Here is a 27,194-nt window from a genome sequence, read left to right as displayed (position 1 = left end):
CACTAATGTTGGTTCTTTCCTGCTGTAACAGAGAACAAACAGAGCATTCTCAAGGGATGTTTGTCCACCGTGTCTCTTTTTATCATCAAATAGCCCAAATGAGGGGTGGTCTTGATTCGCAAGTCATCAATCGGTGCAATTTCATTGCATGATGACTTGTGAACCAAGGGATACAATTTTGATAAATGCACAATAAAATACTCTCAAAACCTCCTCCCTTTCATGGATTGATCAAGGGAAGTGGTTGACCTTGGAAACTTGAACCATTTCATCACTAACAAGTATGAAATGACCCAAGTCTCCATGTATTCAATTAACGTTCGATTGAACACCAAATCATTTTATTAACTTACTTCATTTTAACCCCAATTTATTACTCCATTTTAATTATCTTCCATTCATTAGTCAATTGAGTCCAATAATGAACTTTAAGTCCACTAATGGAGAGAAGTACCAAACCAAATATTATTTTAGACATGAAAGGGAGATCATGTTGCTGGTAATGAACCCCCAATGGGATTAAACCATTAAGCACAATACACCCCTTGAAGCTTAAACAACACTCATTTTTGGAGCAACTCTCAAAACAAAGAGAAAAAGCCAATAAAGGGGAGAGGTTGCAGAGATGCTTAGAGATGAACACAAGTATGTATAAGTACGAAATAAATGCTATCAACTCAAATAGGTTGGTGGCTAAGACCTAAATTACCAAGTCTATGAGGACTATTGCACTACAAGCATACTTTTACAAAGCATGAATGAAGCTAACTCATAAAAATAGTCCTAAAACAGTCTAAAAAAGTGTCAGAATTAAGACAAAAGCAACTACAATAACAAGCTAAAATATTGAGGGATTAAAACTAGCACACAAGCACAAGGAGGTGAGGCTAACCCCTCCACTTTTGGGATTTCAAAACATGATTTTTGCCTCTGAAAAACTCTGAAATTTAGGGTTAAAAAAGCTCAAAGACAGTTGATGAGAAAATGGGAAACACAAGGGCAAAGGCCTTAGAAACAATGTTCAAAGAAGGATTGTCAACCCCTTTACCTTTAATGGTCTTAAACCATAAGTTTTAGTCCAAAACTACAGGTAATAAACAGCTCAAAAAAAGCAAGAAAATATGAGAAAAAGATGGTACAAAAGAACTTGAATGTATACCTCTTGAAGAGGAATGATCCCTTGAATTCCCAAACCACTATTTCACACTCTTAAGAGCCCCAAGAGCTAAAATGCAAGCTCAAATCACCTCAGCAAGGAACTCTCTAGGTTTGGTTTAGAGTGTTTAGGCAAAGGTTATGTAAATTGCAAGAGAAAGAGAGAATTGTAGAGAGAGAGAGAGAGAACTTTTCCAAAGTTTTGCTCACCAAAATTTTCTAAGATCAAAATTTTTTCTAACCTCTCTAACAAAAGAGAGGGTCATCTATATATAGAAATATATGAGAGACCCTCAAAAATATCCCTATAAACACAGCTGGAATGATGCATGTATCTGTGGAGACAACTAACAGAAAATATCTGATTTTTTGCACTAGTGAACGACAGGCCACCTTAGTGGGCGGCATGCTACACTAGTGGGTTTGCAGGTCCCTGGATGCTCAGGCTTGAAAAACCACTGTTTTGGTCCAAAACAAGGCACAAGGTTTGTAGGTTCAAAACTGAGATTTGCTATTGAGGTAGTCAAGCATTTGACAAGTGTACATATTCATCATTGAGTGATCAATCAGTGGTGCCTAAGTCTTAAGGGCTGTAAAAAATAGGATGTCTACAGTTTCACAGATAGTTCTATGATTGGAACCCATAGAAATCCGTGGTACTAGGTAATAGATAACAGATGCTAAGGATGCCACGATTACATTTCAGAGAGTTGGACAATCATTCATTCTAATTAGAAAATAACTTTTCAAAAATAGAGTATACCATATAATCAAAAAATACTTAAGTACAAACGTATCTTTAAAGAGTTGTTACTCACAGATAGCTCTAGAAGCAGAACAGACGAATTAGATAGATCAGACGGACACTGGTGTGTGACCTACACAAGCATGTGACAGATATGCACTGAAACACACTTTCCGTATTTTGCTAAACGTAATTTAATTCCTCATAGTGTGTTTCTAATTCATATCCTCATTACTATGGCCTAAACCATGGCTTAAGAATGCCTATGATGAAATGAGGATGCAATTATGCACTTGAAACACTTGACAAAAAATTTCTGAAAGTAGGGCAGTTCGCTCGAGCAAAGCTTTGGTCACTCGAACGGACTTTTTGGTTTGCAAAAGTACTGGATGCTCTTATTTTATGCTCGAGCTAACTTTTTGGTCGCTCGAGCCAAGGCTCAAAACAAAGGGTGATCACTCTCGAGTCTTTTGGTCGCTCCAACCAACCATCAATCTCTTCAAAAGTACTGAGAGCTTGCAAAGTACGCTTGAGCGAAAGAATCATCGCTCAAGCGAACACTACGAATTCTAGAATTTCCAGATTTGCATTCAAGGTTCAAAACACAAGTTTAACACATCAAAACCCATTCTTTTGGGTCAAATCTTTAGAAAACACTTAGAAACTAGTAGAAAACATGAAATGAAGTTCAATTCACAAAATCAAAGCTCAACAGCATGCCAATTCTTCAAAACTATGCTCTTCTTTACATGTTATGAACATGCATGTAATAATCTAAATTCTTTACTTTGAAAACATGATCAATGAACACAAAATGACATAGAACATAATGAATTTCCAAAACCAAGTTAAAGTAATGACATGCATGAGAGAATTCTTGGAATTTAACTTCAAATTGTTATAAAATATGCATGCATGTATGATTTGTTTTCCAATTCTACTTTCTTAGTTCAAATCATGCATTAATTCCTACACTTTCTTGAATTCTCATAATTTGTGACTTAAACACAAAAGTTGGGAGTTGATTACTCACCTAAAGTTTTGAAGTAGCAAGAATTCTAAGTTGTTCTTCCCAATTCTCCAAATCTCAAGCTCAACTTCCTAGTTGTCTTGCATTTCTCTCCCTGTAACTCAAGTTCTCTCTCTCTCACTCTGTATTTGAGCTCAAGAAAATGAAAGGAGAAATGATTTGCTAAGCTTATATCACATATTTATAGGTTGGATTAACTTAAGCTAATTAAATATGATTGGAGTTAATTTAATATAACTTAATAATTAATTTATTTTAATTATTTGGATTCAAATCAAAATCTAATTAACCTTACCATAAGCTTCTAAAAATTCCAAATAACGCATTGAACTAGTCAATTTCATGTTCAGTTGCTGATAAGGCTTTCAAATTCCATATCGAAATAGAAATTTAGACAGATACTCCTACAACAGACAGATATAAATTCAAATAACATGCAAAATGCATAATTAACACATAATTATTAGTCTTAATTAGAGATTATTAGCTAATTATGGATTGGGGTTGTCACGGGCATCAACGGAATCGGATCTATGGTTTGACCGATAGCCATTGGAATCACCTTCTTTGGTATCAACTAGTTGCTCTAAGCCAGCACCGTAATCTCAGGTGATGGGGCCAGGCAAGAAGGTGGCAAAGAATGAAATCCTACATTCACTATTCTTATATTGTAACTCATACAACATTTACACCAAAATAAAAATATTAAAAAAAATGTCAAAACAAATAAATAAAAAGTTTAAAAGTTGAATGCTTAATTATATATCTCCATCCACTACTCATTGATTAATTTTTTAGCAACTATCATTATTGCTAAAAAAGAAAAAGGTGAAATACAATTCATAATGTGGTGCGAGATTAAATAGGCATTAAGTTATACTAAGGTCATGTTTGTTTGGCTCTATAAGTGGGGGGATTGGACTATAAATCCTGTGGGTCCTACATAGCTCATGTTTGGTTGGCAAAAATAGAAAGGGATAGTAGTCCCGTAGGACTATGAATACCCTTACATAGGGGGATTAGCCCGGCTGGATTTTGGGTGGGATTAAGAAAATAATGAGGGAATTGAGTCTATTTAATATAAAAATTTTATTTATTTTTATCAAGTACATCTGTTTGTTTTAATATTTGTTCTAATTTTTTTAATATAGAAATAATTTATTTATTTATTTTATATAAAAATAATTTAACAATCCCATCATTAACCATCTCACATACTATCATTAAAACAAACACACTTTTACTTAGGAGTTGTTTGGGGTGATCTAAATAAGTGCATTTTTTGACTTTTTATTAAATATGGATTGGGTTTAAATTAGGTTTGAAGTGATATATTAGAGAGGTGATGTGACTTAAATAAGATGATGTGACTTAAATAGGATACTAACTTTTTGACTTTTTAACTTTTTTCAAACATCCCAAACCAGCCTTTAATCCCTTAACTAACAATCTTCACATTAACAATTATTTCACTAACAATTCCATCCAATCTAATCTGCCAAACAAACATGACCTAAAAGAAATCTTAAAATAGAAGAAGAAGATGATGATAATTTCAATAATATTCACCTTTGACAGATTTTTTCTCCATAGCATTTTTTTTTTTTAAATTTTTTATCTCTTGTCATGATTTGTTCTTACAGTATAAGTATGAAGTGACAGATGATAATAAATAGCTTATGGAGGAATTGTAATAATGTTTTAGGGATAAAATGGATGTATTGACATTGTAGTGTTGTAGGGTTTTAAAATTGAACAAAATATGGAAGGGGAGAAATGGGAGAAAGTTAAGAAAGAGTATAAAGTAGAAAGTTTATATTTTTCTTTTCAAAATTTTCAAATTATGGTATAATAATTAATTTTAAATAATTAATGGCCAATAGTGTTTTTTTTAAATAATTTTAAAATAAAAAAATTAACAATTTGAGAATGAGGATTTAGAGACCTTAGAGGCTTTCTTATTAAAAATTTCATTTTACTTATATAATATATAAATAGATAGGTGTTATTTTAGTATCTTTAATACTGTCACTCCCATATCTATATATTTGCTAGTCAAATAGTTTAAGAGGTATTAATTTTAATACTGCTCCATAATTATTATCAAAAGTATTCGTTGTTAAGTTTAGTAGACTTTTAAAAAGATTTATCTCCCCACTCAAATATTTAGCTATGAATGTTTAGCTATGACATTCAGGTCTGAAATAGGGGTGTAACTTGGGCGGACTCAATCCGAGCAATTCGAATCTAGTTCAAATTTTTTTAGAGCTTGGACAAGATATTTTTAAATTTGGTACGAGTTTGGGTAAAATTTCAGAAACCCGAATTAAATTTGGACGGGCTTAGGCAAAGACATCAAACAACCCAAGCAACCCAAAGCCCGAATTATAAATATATAGTTATATAAAAACATTATATATATATATATATATATATCTATATATATATATACAAATTATTAGCCATTACATGATATTAAAGTAATTTAAATTATTAAATCATGTTAAATATATATTATATATATAACATAACATAAAATCTTACTTTTTTATTTTTATTTTTATTTTCACTCATAAATTGTAAAGACTACTATAGCGGCATATCTCTTACATTATATAAATTATTTATTTTGATGGTATTAATGATTTTTTATATATAAAAAAAATGTAAATAGAGTCAAATTTTAATAATTTAATAATGTAATTGTAAAAAATAAATAAATAAATCAGGCAATTCGGGTGTAACTCGGGTCGGACTTGGGCAGACAACCTCGAGTTAAAATTCGAATTTAAGCAGGCTTAGACAGATCTCAGCACAACTTGAACTGAATTTGAACAACCTCCCAACCCGCCCGAGTTACAACCCTAGTCCGAACGGGGGAAAGATATTCATTGTTGATCGACAAAAATCTTACATCATGGGTGTTAGCAGACCTTTTTTTGGTTCTGGTTTTCTTTCGGTCTTAGATCGAATTACAGAGTATTGTTAAGTTTGTAGAGATTGATTACAAGTCTTGTTTCGATAATTCAACTGTTCAATATATAGAACTCGTCGATTACTATATGTTTGTAAGAAATTACGTTGATCGAATATCGATAGCTACGTGATCAAAAAAGTTTTGTATAAAAAAAAATAGACGATAAAAAAATAAACGATTAACAGAAATCTGATTCGATGAAATAACTATCGATATCCGATTAATGTAATTTTTTACATGCATATAGTATTAGACAAGTTTTACACCTTGAAGGGTTCGAATTATCGAAATGAGACTCATAATAGGTCCCACGAGCCCATCAATACTTTCCAATCCAATCCAAACCAGCGGGAACTAGTTTTTATTCCTCACTTGTCCTCAGTAGCCGATTATGTTGACTTTGTCGGAATATGGAACACATTTAATTTTATTTTTTTTTTTTGATAACTTTCATCTCAACAAATTATTAAGACTGTTTAGTATAAATTTTAAATGTGATTATAATTTATTTTTAATTTAAGAATTTGTATTAGATTATTTGATACATTTTTTAAGAATTTGTATTAAATTATTTGATATATTTTTTATTTATAATTTAAATAAATTGATTAATTAAAATTTTAAAAATTAATATTTTTAACTTTTAATTTCTAATTATCAAATTTTAATTTTAAAAAAATTCCACCAAACATGACGATTCTACATGAAAACCTACTAATTTTTTTTTCTTACCTGAAAACCTATCTCTCTTTCTTCCCAATCCTTCGTTTCGATTACAAACCTCAATATCATGTAGGGAAATTTTAATGAAAAATGTTTCAGATCTCTAAACAATGAGTTCTAAGGGAGCTCCAATCAGTAGACTTCTCCACCCACTAATGTGATATTTTGGTCTTTTTTTTTCTTCACTATCACTTTACAACTCATTGTTTAGAGTTCTTTATCATTTCTGAATTTTAATAAACACATTTTTAAAGGGTGTGTATTATATATACTATTAGTTATGATTTTTTTTTAGTTATGATCAATTTTTTTATTATAATATTATTTTAGTTATAACTTTTGAGATTTTTAATTATGTCTTATGTTGTATTTAGTTATGACAATTTTTTTAATTATGATTCAAAAAATATAAAATTATATCATTTTTTCTTTAGTTATATGATGCATATGGTACACACCTCGTACCATAGGGTCCGTTTAGTTTAGTTTTAAAATTATGATTTAAGTGTGAAGTTATGTTTTAAATTTTGAGTTTTTGAATCATGATTTGAAAAGAAAAAAATTTTATTTGGTTATGAGTTTTGAAAATAATTTTGGGATGATATGTTTTTTTTTTTGATTGATTGATGTACAAAATGTGAGAAGAAAGATGAGAGATGAGAGATGAGAGAGAAAACGTGATTGATTGATAATCAACTATCTACTACTGCTATAAAAGTGTGAAGAGTCTGCCATGCTTTATACTTTTTTGAAATCCCAATTTTACCCTCTCAAATTTATTATATTTTCTAAAAATCATGAAGAGTTCTGTATAAATCAATTATTTCTTTATTTTTGGATTTGAACACTCAAAAACAATATATCTGCTTCTAAGAGTCTTATATAAATATAAATAAACCGTCTCTCTTTTATCTAATACTATTATAAAAGTGTGAATAGTCTGCCACGTTTTTACATTTTTTAAATCCTAATTTTACCCTCTAAAATTTATAATATTTTCTAAAAATCATGAAGAGTCTTATATAAACAACTACTCTTTTTTATTTCATATGTCTACTTCTATACTGATATACATAATATTTACAATTGTCCATCATGGCTTATATCACTGTTTTATCATTTAAATTCTTCGGCCGAATATGCATTTATTTATTATTTAGTTATATTTTAGATACAGATCAATTTACCCATAAAGTTGCCATACTCTTTTGGCAATTGGGTTAAAAACCAACTTATTGACTTTTTGATTTTTTTTATCATATCATCTCTCTACTTTTTTGCACATTTTTTCTTTAAAAAAAACAAAAAAAAAACCAAAAAATCAACTTTTAGCATACTTCCCAAAATAGGTCCACATATTAATTTAAGAGACACACATAATTACAATATTAACAATTGATGAAAAATCAGAAATCACATGCAACGCACGTCCCAACCACTAAAAAAAAAAAAAAAAAAGAGAAGTTTTGAAAGTAATTTAAGTTGTATTTTAAGGGTGTTTGATAACATGACTTAACACTTAAAATTGATATTAAGCATTTGTTTGGAATGTGATTTGATTTTTTTGTTTTTTTGACTATTTTACGACTCGTTTGGCATACAAGTGTTGTAGTTTAAAAGTAAAAAAGTTACTTAAAAAAATAAAAAAAAAACCTACAATTTTATCCTACACACCTAAACCTATGTTGCAATCATGTGATCTATGGCACAATAGAGGTTAAATGACCTTTTTACCCCTTTTTTTTGGATTTTTTTTTTCTCTTAGGCCTCGTTTGGCAAGTGATTATTTTAGCTAAAAAGTCAAAAAGTCACTAAAAAAACAAAAAATCTAACAACTCATACCAAAAAGTCAAAGATTCCCCTTTCTCTTTACTTTTTGCACTTCTTTTCGTAAAAAGTCAAAAAGTCATCACAAACATACTAATTTTTTTTATGTCATATTTTAACCAAAAAATTAAAAAATTACTAAAAAAACTTGTTCCCCAACGGGGCCTTAATTTCTGTTCGAACCCCTCATTTTTGTCAAACTTGCATATAGCTGGATTGCTATATAGCGTGTAAAGAGGACATAATTGTACTGCTATAACAGAGTGTCTGAACCCCTTCTTTATGTCAAAACCAGCATGTCAGTTATTGTCATAATTACATTTTTCATATCGTGAACGAATTTAAAATAAGATCAAAATAAAAAATGAAAAATGCCTAACACCCCAGTGGGGGTCATTGGGGGCCGTCCTGATAGGCTGAATTTTTTTTTTTTTTTTTTGAATTCCACCCAACGGCAGTGTACCACCTGCCACTGGGGTCAATGGGGTGCCCCAGCTGGGGGTCTGTAGCATAGCTCATAAAAAATATATATTATTATAGTCCTTAAATTTTGAAAATAGACTAATATTTTGAAATAATACAAAATAAAATAAGAAATTAATATTTTGAGACGGAAGAAGTATTATAATCCACAAATTATAACAAAACATTTTCGTCAAACAAATTACAACAATTTTTTTTTGTATGACGTTTTTTTCAAATTACAAAATTGGTAAAATTCAATGTGTGTATATATATATATTTTTTTTTGTAAAAATATTTTTACATATACAAATCGGTGAAGTCCATTATATCTATACCAACATTATGTGGCAACAACTCCCTATTTCCCATGCACATAGCTGACATGCTGCTTGTACCTCTACTGCACCATTCACTTTTGAAGGGCAAAAATGTTAATTTATTTATTTTTATTTTATTTATATTATTTCATTTCATTTCTTTTCGTAAAAAGTCAAAAAAAATCTTTTTGAACATATTAATTTTTTTTATATTATATTTTAGTAAAAAATTATTAAAAAAGTCTGTTCCCAAATGAGGCCAGTTTGGGGCAAAAAAGCCTTGGGATAGACTTTTTGACTTTTGTGAGAAAAAAAATAAAATGATTATGATTTGAATGTGACATTTTATCATATTTGGCTAAAATAATCAATGTTGTCATATATGACTATTTTAGTCCAAATGGGCATGCCAAACATAAGTGATAATCAATTAAATCCTTTTGATAATCACAAATGATATCACTAAAAAATTTAAGTGTCTCTTAAAATATAAGTTTAAATTTAATTGATATGAAACTTACTTAAGTTTTACTGAATTTATAAATACTAAACATAAGTATCAATATATACTATTATAAACTCATTATCAACACCACAAACACTACCATCACCGTGGTTGCTATTACCACCACCACCATCACTATCGTTACTACCGTCACACCGCTACCACCATCACCACCACTACCACCGCCACCATTACTACCACAGCCACCATGCCACAGCTACTATGGTCACCGTCGCTACAACTAGCGCTATCATTATTGCTACCGCTACCATTACCACTATCACTGCTACCATCCCACCGCAACTACTACTGTCACCGCCCCCCCACCACCACTACAACCACCACCATCATGCCACCGCTATTACTACTACTACTACCATCACTATTGCCGCCGCCGCCACCACCACCATCACCATAATAAAAATTAATATATACAATTTCAAAATAATAAATTTCAAATGTAATTTTATACATATTAAATAATTTATTTTTATTTAAATATTTCAATTTTTATCATACAGTTTTTAAGTCTAAAAATTCAACATTAAATTCTCAATACTAAATTTGTAATTTTTAATTTTAAACTTTATCAAACAAACAATTAAAAATATGTTTGATTAATAGGTTGAATCCAAATTAAGATTTAAAAGCAGGACTTTGAAAAGTAAACCAAACTTTCCCTCCTCATTTTAGAAAAAGAAAATGTCTCCGACCCCAGTGGCGGTATTGGGGGTCGCGTGTGATTGGTAAAAAAAAAATTATTATTATTGTTATTATTTTTTTATATTTTTTCGGCCAGTGTGAAGGCGACACCTCACTGAGGTTTGTCAGTGGGGGTCGCCCACTGGGTGTAGGAATCACAGCCCTTTAGAAAATAACCACATTCATTTATTATTGTGACTTTAAACAACATAGAAGGTATATCTGTAATTTTACTGTAACTTTTAGCTACTGTGTTTGGTAACGTTTACGTTTTCAGTTTATATTTACAAAAAAATTTTAAATTGGTTTTTGTTTATTTTTTGTTTATTTTTAGAAAGACATAAACTACAAATGCGTTTGGTAATTGACAAAATGTTTAAAAAAATTTAAAAATATAAAAAAGAGTAAGAAATAGCAAGTGGTGGCAAGTGGCGGCAGAAGACGGTGGTGGAAAGTGGTGACGATGGGTGGTGGGTAGCTGGTGGTGGTGGGTGGTGGCGGGTGGGTGGTGGTGGCGAGTGGATGGGTGGGTGACGGTGGCGGGTGGCAGGTGGTGGTGGCGGGTGGTGGGTGGTGGGTGGTGGTGGTGGCAGGTGGGTGGCGGATGGCGGGGGGTGGTGGCGGATGGGTGGGTGGGTGATGGTGGCGGGTGGTGGGTGGTAGCCAGTGGGTGGTGGTGGTGGGTAGTGACGGGTGGGTGGGTGGGTGGGTGACGGTGGCGGGTGGTGGGTGGTAGCGAGTGGGTGGTGGTGGTGGTGGTAGCGGGTGATGGGTGGTGGTGGCAAGTGGGTGGCGGATGGCAGGTGGTGATGGGTGGTGGCGGATAGGTGGCGAGTAGTAGTGGTGGTAGATGGATGGGTGACGGTAGCGGGTGGCAGGTGGTAGCGAGTGGGTGGTGGTGGTGGTAGGTGGGTGGCGGACGGCGGGTGGTGGTGGTGGTGGTGGTGGTGATGATGGTGGTGGTGGTGGTGGGTGGTGGTGGGTGGTGGTGGCAGGTGAGTGGCAGGTGGCTGGTGGTGGTGGGTGGCTGGTAGTGGCAGGTGGGTGGTGAGTGGTGGTGGCAAGAAGGTGGCAGGAGATGGATGGTAGTGGCGATTGGGGGTGGTGGCAGGTGGATAGCAGGTGGGTGGTGGTGGTAGTGGTGGTGGCGACGATGGGTGGGTGGTGGTGGCGAGTGGGTGGTGGCTGGTGGTAGCAGAAGACGGTGGTGGAAAATGATGGCAGGTGGTGGCTAGTGTTGGGTGGTTAAAAAAAAAAACTGAAAACTCAAAATAAAAACATATTTTTTGTGTTTTCAATTTTTGACCAAATTTATAAACTGAGACCACTAAATAAATTTTTATTTGAGTTTTTAAAATTTTTATAAATATAAATAGAAAACTTGAAACGCAGCATTTTACCAGTGTTATTTTTCGTTCAAAGCCAACATTCCTAGGGTTCAATCAACACTCCACCACCACCACCAGACCAATTACAGATCCACCATCCTAGTCGACTCTTGAGCCGCCGCAATTGCTCAAAGCCCATCCCCAATTTGCTCTATTTGGCCGACAATGCAAGCTTGGAGTCAGTTGGGTCCCGTGCCGACTCAACTCTCTCGCGAATCGGCCGTGGATGTTGAGCGCGTGGTGCGTGTTGTGGAGCATTTGCAGAAGCAGGCAAGTCTGATTTCGTAATAGATCTTAGATTAATTGATGCAATTTTTAGAGCTATTGCTATTTGATATCTTTGTTTTTAACTGAGGCTTGTTGGTTGAAGCATTGTTTCTCTGCTGCACCTGTTTAAGATTGTTACATATATTCCATTTGTTAAAGTTGTTTTTGGAGGGATAAAGTAAGGGGAAAACTAGTTGATCAATTTTTGATAATTGGTTATCAGGAGATACCCAATTAGTAAAAAATTATATGCTATATTGTAGGTTTATTTATTTATTCTCCTAGTAATACATTGATCATTCTTTTTGTTTTTAAATTTGACACATCATGCACAAATTTATGCAATTTCTTAGTGTCTTTGTGAATATTGACTGTCATCACGTTTCTTCTTCTTTTTTTTTTTTTTTTTAACAATTCTTATTTTATATTTGTGTAATTATTGAGACACAGATTGTAGTAGATTTCTTTTTATTTTTCTTCCTTTCGCATACCAAACTTATCTTTATAGGATGGAGGAATATTTGTTTCATTGATATTTGTGTGCTTTGTCTTCTACTTTTCTTTTCTACTAATTTGTTGAATTGTTATTTGTTCAAATATATTTGTTATTCGTTCACAGTTGGTGGCTAAGTTATTCTCTCACATTCACCCAAAAAAGTTATTCTCTCAATCTTCATGCTATGTGCTTTTGTCCCGTGTTATCTTTATGACCAGCTACTTGTGTCGTGGAGGAGCCTATGCCCCAACTGGAAGTAGCACTAACCAGCAAAAAGTGAGAGAAAGAAATATTAACTTAAAAGAAGTAATGTAGAACACGAGATTATTTAGTAATGACGATCACAAATAATCTATATTTAAAAAAAAAAAAAAAAACTTTAGCAAAACGTCAAACTGATGTAGAAACCCATGAAGGATTGTGTGAACACAATTGTGGTCAAGGAGGTTGAATTTTGGATTAATAATACTTTGAGAATTTCTCTCTTTTATTCCTTGTGGATTGAAGGGTACCCCAGTGAATTCTAGAGTGGATCAGGGGGAAGATTAGTTTCCTTCCCACTTCTTGTTTTGAACTACACAGTTTCTGTCAATTAGATAAAATTTTGGGCAAAATTCATTTTTTCTCCTCGTGGTTTGACTTGGAGCACTTCACTGTCCGATGGTTTGGTTCAAACTAGAAAGTCCTTATGTGGTTTTGGACTAAAATGCAAATGTTAACTCCATTAACTAAGATGTGAAATGAATATAATACCCTCAAATCTTATGCGGTTTTTTTTTTTTTTTGGTTATTGGTTTCTCTCATGCACATAATTTATAATTTATAACATTAATTCAATTAAATCACAATTAATAAAAAATTATTAATTATTTATTGTAATTCCTAACTTTAATCTAATTTTAATTTAATTATATTTTAATCACATTTAATTCTAAATCTTTAATTATATATTGTAATTTCTAACATCTTAATCTAATTTTAATTTAATTATCTTTTATGTCAATTCTTAATTATATTTTATATTTTAGATCAAACCTTAATTATATTTTAATTTCATTTAGTTTAATTAACATCTTAATATAATTTTAGAGTTAGAGAAGATAAGGGTAAAATTGTCTTTTTGTTGTATTAATTTCACTTATTTTTTACAGTGCTGCTATTAGCACCCCATCAATTATTTTGGACCCCTTATTTCTTTGGACCCGAATTTCTAAATTGTAGAACTCTTAAAATTTCTTTTCTCTCCCCAAATAATACTAAAATTATCCTTGTAAAAATATTTCCCACATTCAAATGCACACCCCCACAACCCCCACAACCCAAAAATCTTTTCTCCAAAACCCTAACAAAACCCACGACGGTGGAACTTTCCAAAATCAGTGGAAAAAATTTGTGGTGATTGAGAAGTTTTTTCTCTACTATTACGTGGTTTGTCAATTTGTTTGATTATATTATTATTATTATTTTTTTTTCCCCACATACAATACAATCCACTTTCATGCTTCTTTGGTTGGATTTCTGTCAGTCATCCATGGCCTCACTGAACTTATATGCCCTCTGTGTAAGCAAAACTAAGTAGGATTTCACCCATCGGTCGACCACCCAAGGGTGGTCTGACCTCCTTTATTTGCCTCCTATTGTTACTTCGATTATCTATTCTCAAAGAAATAAGAAATGTTTGGTTACCTGTTTCCGAACAAATAAACAATGTTCAGGCCTGTGTTTATCTATTAAAAATAAAAATAGTCATGTTTTTTTTTTCTTCTTCTTCTTTTGTAACAAACTCACACACACACACACACACACACACACACACACACAAACATATATATATATACATGTCCAATGGACGAGTTTGAGAATTATAATTTTCTTCAGGGTTGGGCTTCGGTTGACTATAGAGGCTTGATGTTCGGGTTAGGCTTGGGTAGACAATCCTTTATTAGGTAGTGCAAGCCTGGCTTGAACCCGGCCTGGCCTGATCGTTGTCCACCCCTTAGTAGTTGCTATATATGATTAATTTGGAAAAAGAAAACCTACAATTTATTGGATGCTTAATGTTTAAAAGAAATTTTTTGTACAACTATCTTAAATTCTTATAGCGTAATTTATACGAGTTTACTCCTATCCAAGGTTGTTTAGATTGGGATCCTACACAGGATGGGAGTCTGCTGGATCGGATCGTAGGATCGGATTGAGGATTGTAAGATCCTACTAAAATGATAAAAAAATGTAATAATTTTTATTTGACTAAGTAATACTATCAAAATGAATATAGAATGACTCAAAAAAAAAAAAAAAAAAGAAAAGAAAAAGAAATAAAGCAATTAAAGGAAGCATTCAAACATTTTTTTCTCAAAAAAAGAAGTCGAAAACATGATTAAAAAAAATACCAACACTTGCACACCATTGTCATTGTTTCTTAATGAAAAGAAGACGAACTAAATAAGGGTAGAACAAATAAAAGACTAAAATAAGTAATCATGGTCACCGAAATTATCATCATTGCTATAATCAACATTAATCATATATATATAAATATTATAAATATATATAATTGATTGGAAAAAAAGTTTTTTGGTTTTCATTCACACAAATAAATATATATAAATATTATATATATAATATATCAAATAGAAACAGAACTTGAAGGGAAGAAAAAGAAGTCGAAGACAGAGAAGGAGGATTTGAAGCAGAGAAGAGTCAAAGGAGAAGAAGAAGAAGAAGAAGAAGAAGAAGAAGAAGACGACGAAGACAGAGAAGGAAGATTCGAAGAAAAAGAAGAGTAGCGAAGAAGAAGAAGCAGCAGCAAAGAATAAGACAGAAAAGGAGTATACCTGTTTAGTAGTTACACAAAATTTGAAGTTTGATGTCCAATTTCTCTTTCCCCAATTTCTCTTGCCGTAATCGCAGCTCAGAGGGTCATTTTTTGTCCTTCCTTTGTCCGATAAAGGGCTGTTTGACTTAAAGGCAGCCAAAAAATCCTTATTAATCAGGATCGCATGGAATCGTGATCCTGTTACGATCTTACTGATCCCACCACGATCTTGACATGGGCTCAATCCAAATTGTAGGATCGTAGGATCGTACAATCTTACAATCCGGATAGTGATCTTAACAACCTTGCTCCTATCGTACCATATTTTAGAGAATACGGCGTATCACGTTTCGGTTCTCGTAACACATAGTAGAATGATCCACGTTCTAGGTAACATAAATTGAACCATAGCGTTAAAGTGCTCCGGCATCAAACCACGAAGGGGTAAAATGTAATTGAAGTTATAAACTTTTTCATGAATTTATAAATATTTTGTGAAGGCACCATTAATTTGTAATTTTCCCAATGAATTTTCCCATAATTTTTTTGATCATTTTATATGCAGAGTCAGATATGCTTGCTCGTTCTCTTATGCCTCCCTCTGTTCATGTTTCACTATTCTGATGTCCTAGGTGTCGAGGAATGTCGAGGAACCACATCAATCCATCCCAAACTTAGAACTTTTGGGAATGCCTGTGAAAAAACTTTCAAACAAATAGATAAAAAATGTTCTCGAATGAAGATTTTTTTTTTTTGAATATTTTTTTTATTACTAGAAAGGATGCTAAGATTATTGGATTGGTTCTGTTGTGTACATATCGTTAAGAAAATTTCTGCAAGAGCCCTCATGTCTGTTGAACTATTATTATTGTTTAAGTGCACCATCCATGGCTTAACTTCAATTGTTGCAGATTTCATCTTCAGAGCTGGGATTATGTACATGTCCAATGATGGTGAACTTGGCCAGCAAATGAGGTCGAATATGTTTTCTAGTGGTTCTGGATTTTTTGGTGCGGGGTTGTAGCTTAAACTTGGGTGGGTAAAATTTGTGCACTTATTATTGGCATGTGCCTTTGAAGCAAAGATGATTGTTGTTTTTCAAATTGACAGTGGCATTACGTCTACTGTCAGCTTTCTCATCAAAACTCTCTTCAGACGTGAACAGACCGTTTGGGGATGAGGTAGTAGACTTGTGAGAAAACAGTTTTTCAGATGTATTGATGAGATCACCAGAAGTGTTTCACTTACTACGCCGTTTTGTGCTGCTCGAAAAGCATCTGAAGAAGTTGGAGCTCAATTACTTTTGGGGCATCGACCTATTGAAATAACTGTAAGTACATCTTTATGACATGAAAGATGTGTCACCATTGTAATTTGTAAGCTACTCAGCTTGGTATTTCAAATAGGCCCAAAAATCCTAGTTTTGGTAATTCTATTTTTACTTGGGCAGTTACACATGCTCTACTTCATTCTGTGTTCTTTCCTTTTTCTTGGAGATGGGCTGTGTTGCGTATATATTGTGACAAATAACAAAAATATGATTTATTAATTTTCTTGAAATGTTTTGTAGCTTGAAAGGGCTTGGAATTCTCTTAAATGGAATGAAAAACTGAGCCTTGTGCTCGCTGTTGTTCGTGGGATAACATCATTAGCTGATATGTCCAGGAACAATTTGAAGGTCTTCCTCTTCAAATTTATCGCTATCTAGATTTATGTGAAACTTTGTTCCTTGTCAAACTTCTATTAGTTCACAGATAGAGAGAGATGAAACTAATGGGTTGTTTGGGATGTTCTAAATAAGTGCACTTTTTGACTTTTTATAAAATATGAGTTGGGTTTGAAGTGATGTGGTAGAGAGGTGATGTGACTTAAATAAGATGATGTGTCTTAAATATGATAGTGACTTTTTGACTTTTTTAAGGGATGCCAAACCTAGCTTAAATTGTTATTTGACTTTTGATTCTGCATATTTTTTTGGTTGTATCGGTTTGTATTTCTATTCATAAATTAGAGAATTCTAGTCATTTGAACACTTATTAGCTAATGTTGTTTTGTCTTATGAGCATGGTATAGTATGTATTATTTGGTTTAAGAATGTCAAAATATAAAATCTAAAAGTAGACACCAGTGTGAGGGTTGTCATGGACATCAAACAAGGAAGTAGGGATTATATCTGAAAAATCTTATATTGTGTTCATAAATCTCTTTCTTCCATGTGTCATTGCAGGAATCAAGCACAGATGATAGCACCATCCAGCTCTACGAGCAGCTAAGTTTTTCATATCCATCACTCCAGCAACCCCTTTTTAATGAGCGTGACACAGTAAGTCTCTTTCTTTCTAGAATAATAATTCGGAACGGAACCTCTTCTTGCTCTCAACTCAAAAATTATATCCTAAATGATGGGAAAGAGGACGAAAAACCTTTCTTCATAACTTGATTAGACTTCTAATTTAAAAAATTACTGTGGCTAATTATAGTTGTTTGTCACCATTATATTATTTATAAAAGCCTCCATACCACTTTACAGCATTTTATATTATTTCCACTGTTTATAGCTTTGTCTTTTTCATTTATGGGATTGTCAAGGATAACTCCGTAGACTTTCTCCATCAGAATTCTCTGACGACTCATCAGCCAGTGGCTGCTTCATCATCCTCAACAGGCTTATCAGTGAACCCGTGAAGGTCTGAAGTAGAGAGGTGGCAATACTAACTTGTACCTGTGAACCCACCCATTAATAATTCTGTTGAACTTGCCCAAACCAGTCCAATTCTTTTATCGGGTTGTAATTGGCTTGCTCAAATTAACCTGCGTGATATGCACAGGTTAGAACTGGTTGGATATGGGTGTTTGTTGGGTTGGTCACTGTTGGAACAAAAAATTTACATCAACCTGCGGAACAGGGTTTAAAAACTTTGTTGGCATGTATACTCTCTCCCATGTTCCATAACCAATACATAGTGCTTCTCACTCTCTCTCTCCCTCTCTCTGTTCATTTTAGCTTTTCCCCTTTGGACGCAACACTGGAAATTTATTTTTCTAATTTATTTTTCCCTTGATACTAAAAAGCTAAAATATAATTCTTGTTTGTGTTTGAATTGTGAAATATATAATTTTTCCCAATTTACTTTAATTGAAAATTATTTTGATCTTTAGAGATGTATTATATATTTTTCATTTTTTTTTTCGTTTTAGTTTTTAGGATAAATTATGCTAATGGTCCCCGTAATTTGCATGGTGTGTCATTTTGATACCTCTAATTTTAATTTGCTTGATTTTGACCTTGAATTTTGTATTTTGTGTCAATTTGATCCAATAGATAATTTCTGTTAAGCATTTGGACGGAAAAGGCACACATGGACAACATGTGCCGAGTTTTTAAGGGCAAAATAGTCAATTTGCTCTCACTCCCATTTAACTCATTGATTTATACATTTAACTCAGAGTGAGTTAACTCACTAAAATCTCTCACTTGAGAGAGAGAGGGGTCTTCGAAGGGTTGGGGGAAGGGGAGGGAGAGGGAGAGTGTGACAACCAAACTCATTCATGCATCATGTATATTTAATTGTTCTTGCATTCATGCTATATGTTATGTAGTTGTGTGACTTAGGACTTGCTAGCATTTGAATGAGAGGAGGAAGAAGTTTGGAAAGATATGTTAGAATTTGTTTGTTGTGTGATTTGAGTTAGGAGATAGCTTAGAACTTGATTTCAGAATCATAGGATGAGCTTATACCTTAAGTGAGGAGCTTAAAGGCCTTGGACTAACAACCTTGACCATTTCATGCTATTTGTTATTTTTGCTAATTAGGATTAGTAACAATTAAATATGATTAGTGGAGATTAATTAGATTGAGTCTGATTAGGATAAGAATGAATTAATGGACTCTAAGGGGTGGCTTGAGATGTTCTAAATAAGTGTACTTTTTAACTTTTTATAGAAAAAACGTGTAGAAAAGTAGAGAAAGTGGTTAGAAAAGTAGAGAGGAGATGTTGATAGATGTTGATTGATGTGACCCAAATAAGTGTGTGTAGGTAGAAAAAGTGCACTTTTTTAGTTTACCCCAAACACCTACTAAGTTAGATCAATTAGCTTTAAGCAAGGAAATTAGTAACACTAATGAATTGTGCAACTTTGCCCCAACCACACACGATAAAATCTCATGTCCCAAAACAAATGAAAGGAGAGAAATCAGCAAGTTGGTAGAACAACCGGGAGAAAGAAGAGAAAGAAAGGTAGAAGGAGATAAAGGAAGGAGAAAAGGGAGAACTCAAAGAGATTCAATCAAAAACCATCCTAGAAGTATTCCATGGTGAGATTTCTACTCTAAATCATATAGTAGACCTCCTTAGTATCATAAATCAAGAAAAGTTAGGATGAAAATGGGTTAGGAATGAAGAACTTAGAGGAAAAAGAAGAGAAGCTAGCTAGCATGATGAATTAGGGAGGAAACTTAGGATTTTCAATCTTTTGAATAGGTTTTTGGTATTTTGGATGTTCTTACACTATTAGTTTCACATGTTCTCTTGATTTTCTATGATTTCACAAATTGTTTTTGAGTTTTAGAAGCAAAAGTTGAAAAACTAAGTAATTTCTCCTTTAAGCTTGAACTATGTTTCAAACCTTGGAAACAAATAAAGATTTGATGTTTTTGATCTAGAAAACAAGTATGGAATCATGATTAAAGTCAGATATGCATGTTTGAAGTTGAATTTGCTAAAAACCTAGCCATAGCAGCCTTGGAACAACTTTCAAAACAGAGCAGAATTTTGCACAATCGCTTTTTGCTCATCACCGCTCGAGTGGTGAGAAGACCGCACGAGTGGACACAACAGACATTTAGAAGTTTTATTGTTTGCAAGCGTAAAGATCTGTCTAGGTCAGCCAACCGCTCGAGCGGTTAATGTACCACTGGAGCACACTTTAGAAACTCTCAGTATCTAGTTTTGCAGGTCTGCAACTTTTGGGAGGTACCCATTCACCGCTCGAGCGAACTGACTAGTTTTAGGAAGTTGAAAACTTGATTTCACTCATTTTTTTCTCCCTTTCTTTAGACACTCATAGGAATGTTTTGACACCTAGACACAAGGGTAACATAATTAGAAACCCATTTGAGATATGTATAAATAGAAAAGAGGATTAAAACCTAATTGCATGATAAATTAATATAGGAAGTTTAAGGATTGTTCAAATGCTTCAATGTTTTGTTCTTTTCTTGTATAGGTTTGCCTGAGGAGGTCTAAACGCTTGTTCACGGAGCCAATTGTGAGTAGTAGTGCAGTAAAGTTATTTTTTTAAAATTATGATTTAAAATACAAGCGTATGATATGTTTAGAAGATTATGCTGATGTTTTACTATGAATGAACATCATGTAATTTTTATATCATATATTAAGATGACATCTTGAAACTTGTTTGTTATTGGGAATCATACCAATAATCTCTTGTTAACTGATCTCTGCCACCGGTTGTAGTCTCGACTCTTGACTCGAAGTGCTTTGAGAATGTTCATCGCTATGTATCTGTTGCAAGATAGACTTGTTTTTATTGAAAAGCTATATTATGTTCAAAACGATTATGTGCTTGGTTTTAATAAAGCTTGTTGGTGTTCATTCATATACCACTTTATTATATTACTACTCACTAGGCTTTAGCTCACCCCTCTCCCCTACATATATGTAGGTGATGCCGGTGATTAGATTGAGGAAGAGAGATCCACTTAGAAGTTTTTTTACTTTTCTTTTTCTACTTTTGGAAGTTACCATTTGAGAGGATGATCTTATATATAAGTTTCTTTCTTTCTTTTTTTTTTTTTGTTTTTTTTGTGTGTGTGTGTGGTGATTGTATATTTGTAAATGTTTTACTTTCCTTTTTGGATGTTGAGCTTGTAAATGTCAAAGATAAATAAATAAAGTTTGTGTTTGTATCATATGACTTGTGCATATGCTTTGAATGGACTTTTGGTAATTAATGAACAAATGTTTTTCTGCATAAGCCCCAATGTTTTAGTCCAACCTCGTCTTCTCTTGCTAGGCCTTTGGTAGTTAGACACTATTGGCTGATCATAACTGCTATCTTGTTTGGCGTGGGATGGGGTTGTGACTGAGAGGGAGATGGCATCGAGGGCCTATGAGAGGGGAAAAAAGATGTCTTTAGGGCTAGGGGAGGTAGGGGTAGTGGGCAGTGTTGTCAAAGTCGCGCCTAGGCGCAAGGTGAGTCGAGGCGCACCATCTGCTCCTGTACAGGTACCAGGCGAGGCGGCTTGAGCCAGGCGAGCGCCTTAGCCGCGATTTTAAAAAAGGCGAGAGAGGCGCAAGGCCCTCGCCTAGGCGCGACTGAGCGTTTAATCTGTAGATCTGATCTAACGACTCAGATGTGACTCAGATGAACCTTTCGAATGGCTCATAATCACAGAGGATCAGAACTCATGTACCATATGAGCCAAATAGGACTAAGATTAACCCTAATCGAAGTCGTCTCTCTCTTTTTCGCCTCGCAATCGACTTCGAGCTGCTGGAGCTAGACTTGGTCTGCGACTACGACTGCAACACAAGAGCTGGACTTCGACTGCGACACTGGATCGACTTCGGCTTCGCAGGTTCGACTCTCTCTCCCCTTCTCGTTCTTCTTCGTCTTCGACACTGGTCGTTCGACTTTCATTTTTTTTTTCCTTTTTTTTTCAATTATTTAAGTCTATTTTTTTCCTTCAGTTCAGTCCATTCCTTTTCTTCTTCTTTTCAATTATTAATTTTTTCTTCTTTCGACTTTCTTTTTCTTTATTTTTTTTTTCATTAATGATTATTACATTCATTATGATTATTACATAAATAAATAAATTAATTCATACATACATAAATAAAAAAAATAGATACATTACATTACGTTCATTATGATTATATTGAAATTGGTTCATCATTATACTGAAATTAATTAATTGATCATTAATTAAAAAAATAAAAAATTGATTCATAAGTTAATTAATTCATATATTCATTACATTACATACATTGAATCATAACATTAATTAATTCATAAATTGATTCATAAGTTAATTAAAAAAAATAGAAAATTGATTAATTAATTAGAAAAGATTAATGTGTTGTGATTAATAAGAATTTAATGTGTTGTATGTGTTGTGATTAATGTGATTAATAAGAATTTAATAAGAATTTAATTGATTAATAAAGATTAATCAATTTATCAATTAATCAATTTATTGTGCTGTGATTAATGTGTTGTGATTAAAAAAATAGAAATTGGTTGATTAATTAATTGATAAATTGATTCATAAGTTAATCAATTTATTAATGTGATGAATTAATAAATTGGTCAAAGTTTTTCTTGAAAAAATAATGTAACATAGGAATGAATGTAATGGAATGTAATGTACATTAATTAATTAATTCATCATTAATTAAAAAAATAGAAAATTGATTCATACATTACATACATTAATTAATTCGTCACATAAAATACATTACATTCATTATACTGAAATTGTTTTTCTGTTATTTATTTTTTGTGTTGTGTAGTAAGTACTAAGTAGAAAATGACATCGAAAAGTAATAGAAAAGATCCGACGTGGCAATATGCCCATTTGGTGGAGGAGAATAATTTAAACAAGTTAATTTTTGTGGTAAAGTATCAAATGGAGGTGTTTGTCGGGTGAAACAACACCTTGCGGGAGGTTATAGGAATGTTACTGCTTGCCCGAAGTGTCCTCATGTAAGAGAAGAGATTAGAGAGTTCATGTCTAAAAAAAAGACACAAAAAGAAGAAATGAACATGTTGCCTGATTTTGATGACATGGACATGGAAGATGAAGATGAAGATGATGATGTTGTTGAGATCAATGTCAATCAACACCGCAAGTTGACAAGTAGTAGCCAAGGTTCATCCAAATTCAAATCCAAATCCAAATCCAAATAAAAAATGCCAAAGAGAAAAGGGCCTATGGATGTTTACTTCACACCCAATCCTGAATCAGTGGTGAAAAATTGAAGAGACCAAGCAAAAGAGAAACAAACAAAAATTGATGCAAATGACCCTTACAAAAAAGAAATGAGAGCTCGAGCACTGCAAAGATTTGCAAGGTGGATGTATGATGCTGGTATCCCTTTTAATGCAGTAAATTATGAGAGTTTTGGACCAATGATTGAAGCCATTGGCCAATATGGTCCTGGTATGACGCCACCGACTTACCATGAAGTGCGGGTTACCAAACTCAAAAAAGAAGTGAAACATACTGAAGATTTGATGAAGTATCATAAAGAGGATTGTGCAAAATACGGGTGTTCCATAATGGCTGATGGTTGGACTGATAAGAGAGGAAGGACATTGATTAATTTTTTAGTTAATTGTCCAAGAGGAACCATGTTTGTTGAGTCGGTTGATGCTTCTAGCTATTCAAAGGATGGACAAAAGCTATTTGAATTACTAGACAAGTTTGTGGAGGAAGTTGGAAAAGAGAATGTGGTGCAAGTTATCACTGATAGCGTTGTAGCTAATGTGTTGGCGGGTAAGAATATTTCCTCATTCCTTACATCAAAATTGTTTACTCATAGTTTGTTTTGTATTTAAAATTTAAAAACTTGAAAATAATAATTCTTCATTATTGTTACATTATAGGGAGGTTTTTGGAAGCTAAGTATGAACACTTGTATTGGACACCATGTGCTGCTCATTGTTTGGACTTGATGTTAGAAGACATTTTCAAGATACTTAGACTAAAAAGACATTTGAAAGGGATATTGCAGTACATGGCTACATTTACAATCGGCCTACGTTGCTAAACATGATGAGGCGCTATACAAATTTGAAGAATTTGATCAAGCCTGTAAAAACTAGATTTGCAACCACTTTTTTGACTTTGTCTAGGATGCATCAACAAAAAAATAATTTGAGAAAGATGGTCACCTCCGAAGACTGGACCTCAAGAAAATGGGCAAAGGAGCCACAAGATAAAAGAATGGCACAAACTTTGTTGATGCCTTCATTTTGGAATACTGTTGTGTTTGCCCTTAAGGTCTCAGGTCCTCTTGTCAAAGTGCTTAGATTGGTTGATACCGAGAAGAAACTTCCCATGGGATACATTTATGAGGCAATGGATAGGGCAAAAGAATACATTGTAAGTTCATTTGATCATAAAGAAGAGAAGTATAATGAAATCTTCGAAATCATTGACAAAAGATGAGATGTCCAATTGCATCGACCTTTACATGCAGCTGCACATTTTCGTAACCCAGAATTCTTTTACCCAAAAGCGTTAGAGGTACAAAGAGATCATGAAGTGATGAATGGGTTTTATGAATGTATGCAAAGGTTGGTCCCGGATGTCACTGTTCAAGATTTGATCACTAATGAAATGAGTATTTATATGAAGGGTGAGAGTCTTTTGGCAAGGCTGTTGCGATTAGGCAAAGAAATACAAGAGCACCAGGTAAATATATTATAGACTCATGGAGTTTATTTTTAGTAATACTTTTAGTAAAACTTAATACTTGGTAACAATTATTTTTAACTAGTGGATTATCGCAGCTGATTGGTGGGCATCATATGGTTCTTATACTCCAAACTTGCAAACTTTTGCCATAAAAGTCCTTAGCTTAACATGTAGTTCATTGGGTTGTGAACGAAACTGAAGTGTATTCGAACATGTGAGTATTTAACATTCTAACTAATTTTTTGTTGAATTCAAATATTTTTTATTCTCGTTATATAGAATTTAATATCTTTTTAATACTTGTAGCTTCATAGCAAGAAAAGAAATAGATTGGAACAACGTCTCAATGATTTAGTGTATGTCAAATACAATAGAACATTGAGATTTAGGTATGATATGCGCAACACTCTTGATCCCATATCTTTACAAAATATTGATGAAAGCAATGAGTGGTTGCTTGGGAGGATGGATGGAGAATCAGATGAAGATAATGAGCCTGTGTTTGATGATGATGATGATGGCTTGACGTGGGCCACTGTTGCTAGAGCTTCTGGAGTAGAAGAAAGTAGCCATGCAAGTAGAGCAACAAGTTCACGCTCAAAGGCACAACCGAGGATGTCTAAATCATCAACATTGACTCCACTTCAATTAATAGATGAAGAGGAAGCGGGCTCAGATGACACAGAGGAGGAAGATGTTGAGGGATACAAATCAACTGATGGAGAAGAAGATGATAGTTTGCTTGCCATTGATGTTGAGGATGATGATTGACTGACACCGACCTAACCTACCCTTTCTTTTGATATTGATGTTTTTAAGTGTTAAGACATATATTAATATTTGTTGGATATTTATGTTTTGGATGTTTAGTGTTTATGTTTTTATTTTATTGAATGTGGATTATTTGATCTTTGAAAATTGGAATGTTATGTAATATGCACTTTCATGGCTTTGAGAATTATTCTATATTTTGTCTTGAATGTTGATTACTTTTTATTTTTTAAAAAATTGTCTTACTACTATGAATGATTAGTCTATATTAATTTTTCTATTTTTTACGAATACTGTGCGCCTTACTTCAATAAAGTCCGCGCCTCGCCTTGCGCCTAGGCTCCAAGAGATCTTCGGCACCTTAGTGCGCCTTGAGCCTTTAAAAACACTGGTAGTGGGAAAGGGAAAAGAGTTGGGGGTTAAAGAGGGGAAATGGAGTGGTGTAGACACCCTATTTTGACCGTCCCCAAGACTTGGGCGCTTCATTCCGAACACCCGATGAAAGTTACATTGTGCAATCTTTTGAACTCTCAACAAAGAAATCCGGGTTCAAGCTCTAAATCCTAACCTTATACCCATTTTGACCAAAATGTTTTAGGCCTTGAAACCTTATTTTTCAAAGCATTTTCAAAGCATTTCTGAAATCTAAACACGTAGCCCAAATTTGATTGTGAACACGCAGCCCACACTTAATTGAAAGTTGAACACGCAGCCCAAACTTTAAATTTCTGAAATCTGAACACGCAGCCCACATTTAATTTAAAGTTGAACACGCAGCCCAAACTTTAAATTTCTGAAATCTGAATACACAGCCGAAATTTGATGGTGAACACGCAGCCCAAATTTGATTGAAAGTTGAACACGCAGCCCAAACTTTAAATTTCTGGAATCTGAACACGCAGCCCAAATTTGATTGTGAACATGCAGCCCATATTTGATTGAAAGTTAAACACGCAGCCCAAACTTTAAATTTCTGAAATCTAAACACGCAGCCCAAATTTGATTGTGAACACACAGCCCGCATTTGATTGAAAGTTGAACACACAGCCCAAACTTTAAATTTCTGAAATCTGAACACGCAGTCCAAATTTGATGATAAACACGCAGCCCACATTTGATTGAAAGTTGAACACGCAGCCCAAATTTTAAATTTCTGAAATTTGAACACGCTGCCCAAATTTGATTGTGAACACGCAACCCACATTTGATTGAAAGTTGAACACGCAGCCCAAATTTTAAATTTCTGAAATCTGAACACGTAGACCAAATTTAATTGTAAACATGCAGCCCACATTTGATTGAAAGTTGAACACGCAGCCCAAACTTTAAATTTCTGAAATCTGAACATGCAGCCCAAATTTGATGGATTTCAGTGGCTAAGAGGCTAAACCATGGCCAATGTAAGTGCTCTGATGCATAGCCTTAATCATGAAGGAATGAAGCATGCATAGGGGAAGATGACCCCAAACAGAGAATAGACCTTAATCAAACATAAAGATAATATCAAAAAAAGATTTTTTTTCAGTTTAGGTCGAGGTCTAAAATGGCTCACAAATAAGGCT

General features: G+C 33.6%; 3 protein-coding genes across 40 annotated transcripts; all 3 read left to right on the top strand.

The window, feature by feature from the left end:
- Positions 1–11,837: 11,837 nt before the first annotated feature.
- Positions 11,838–21,348, top strand: LOC114313846 (uncharacterized). 38 transcript variants are annotated; one of them, XM_082919978.1, is made up of 7 exons: positions 11,853–12,104; positions 16,327–16,450; positions 16,526–16,745; positions 16,986–17,093; positions 17,643–17,738; positions 20,643–20,684; positions 21,102–21,348. In XM_082919978.1, the coding sequence occupies exons 4-7, from the start codon at positions 17,073–17,075 to the stop codon at positions 21,186–21,188; spliced, it is 246 nt and encodes an 81-aa protein (XP_082776104.1). In that variant the 5' UTR covers positions 11,853–12,104; positions 16,327–16,450; positions 16,526–16,745; positions 16,986–17,072; the 3' UTR covers positions 21,189–21,348. The 38 variants fall into 38 exon arrangements, 5 of the variants coding, with proteins under 5 accessions (XP_028116054.2, XP_082776104.1, XP_082776103.1 ...); XR_014364063.1 differs by lacking the exons at positions 20,643–20,684; positions 21,102–21,348 and adding an exon at positions 18,005–18,486 and having other exon boundaries at positions 11,838–12,104; positions 16,547–16,745; XR_014364062.1 differs by lacking the exons at positions 20,643–20,684; positions 21,102–21,348 and adding an exon at positions 18,005–18,486 and having other exon boundaries at positions 11,838–12,104.
- A 1,986-nt stretch (positions 21,349–23,334) lies between these two features.
- On the top strand, positions 23,335–25,827 carry LOC114307638 (uncharacterized). Its single transcript, XM_082919976.1, has 2 exons — positions 23,335–23,937; positions 24,048–25,827. Exons 1-2 carry the CDS (start codon positions 23,481–23,483, stop codon positions 24,209–24,211), a joined length of 621 nt encoding a protein of 206 aa, XP_082776102.1. The 5' UTR covers positions 23,335–23,480; the 3' UTR covers positions 24,212–25,827.
- Positions 24,328–25,632, top strand: LOC114313899 (uncharacterized). Its single transcript, XM_082918125.1, has 4 exons — positions 24,328–24,546; positions 24,802–24,858; positions 24,944–25,015; positions 25,168–25,632. Exons 1-4 carry the CDS (start codon positions 24,328–24,330, stop codon positions 25,630–25,632), a joined length of 813 nt encoding a protein of 270 aa, XP_082774251.1.
- Positions 25,828–27,194: the final 1,367 nt, after the last annotated feature.

The sequence above is a fragment of the Camellia sinensis genome, chromosome 3 (genome assembly GCF_055761805.1).
Source record: "Camellia sinensis isolate YWXY chromosome 3, ASM5576180v1, whole genome shotgun sequence".
Taxonomy (NCBI): domain Eukaryota; kingdom Viridiplantae; phylum Streptophyta; class Magnoliopsida; order Ericales; family Theaceae; genus Camellia; species Camellia sinensis.
This window is presented reverse-complemented; position numbering and strand designations above follow the sequence as displayed.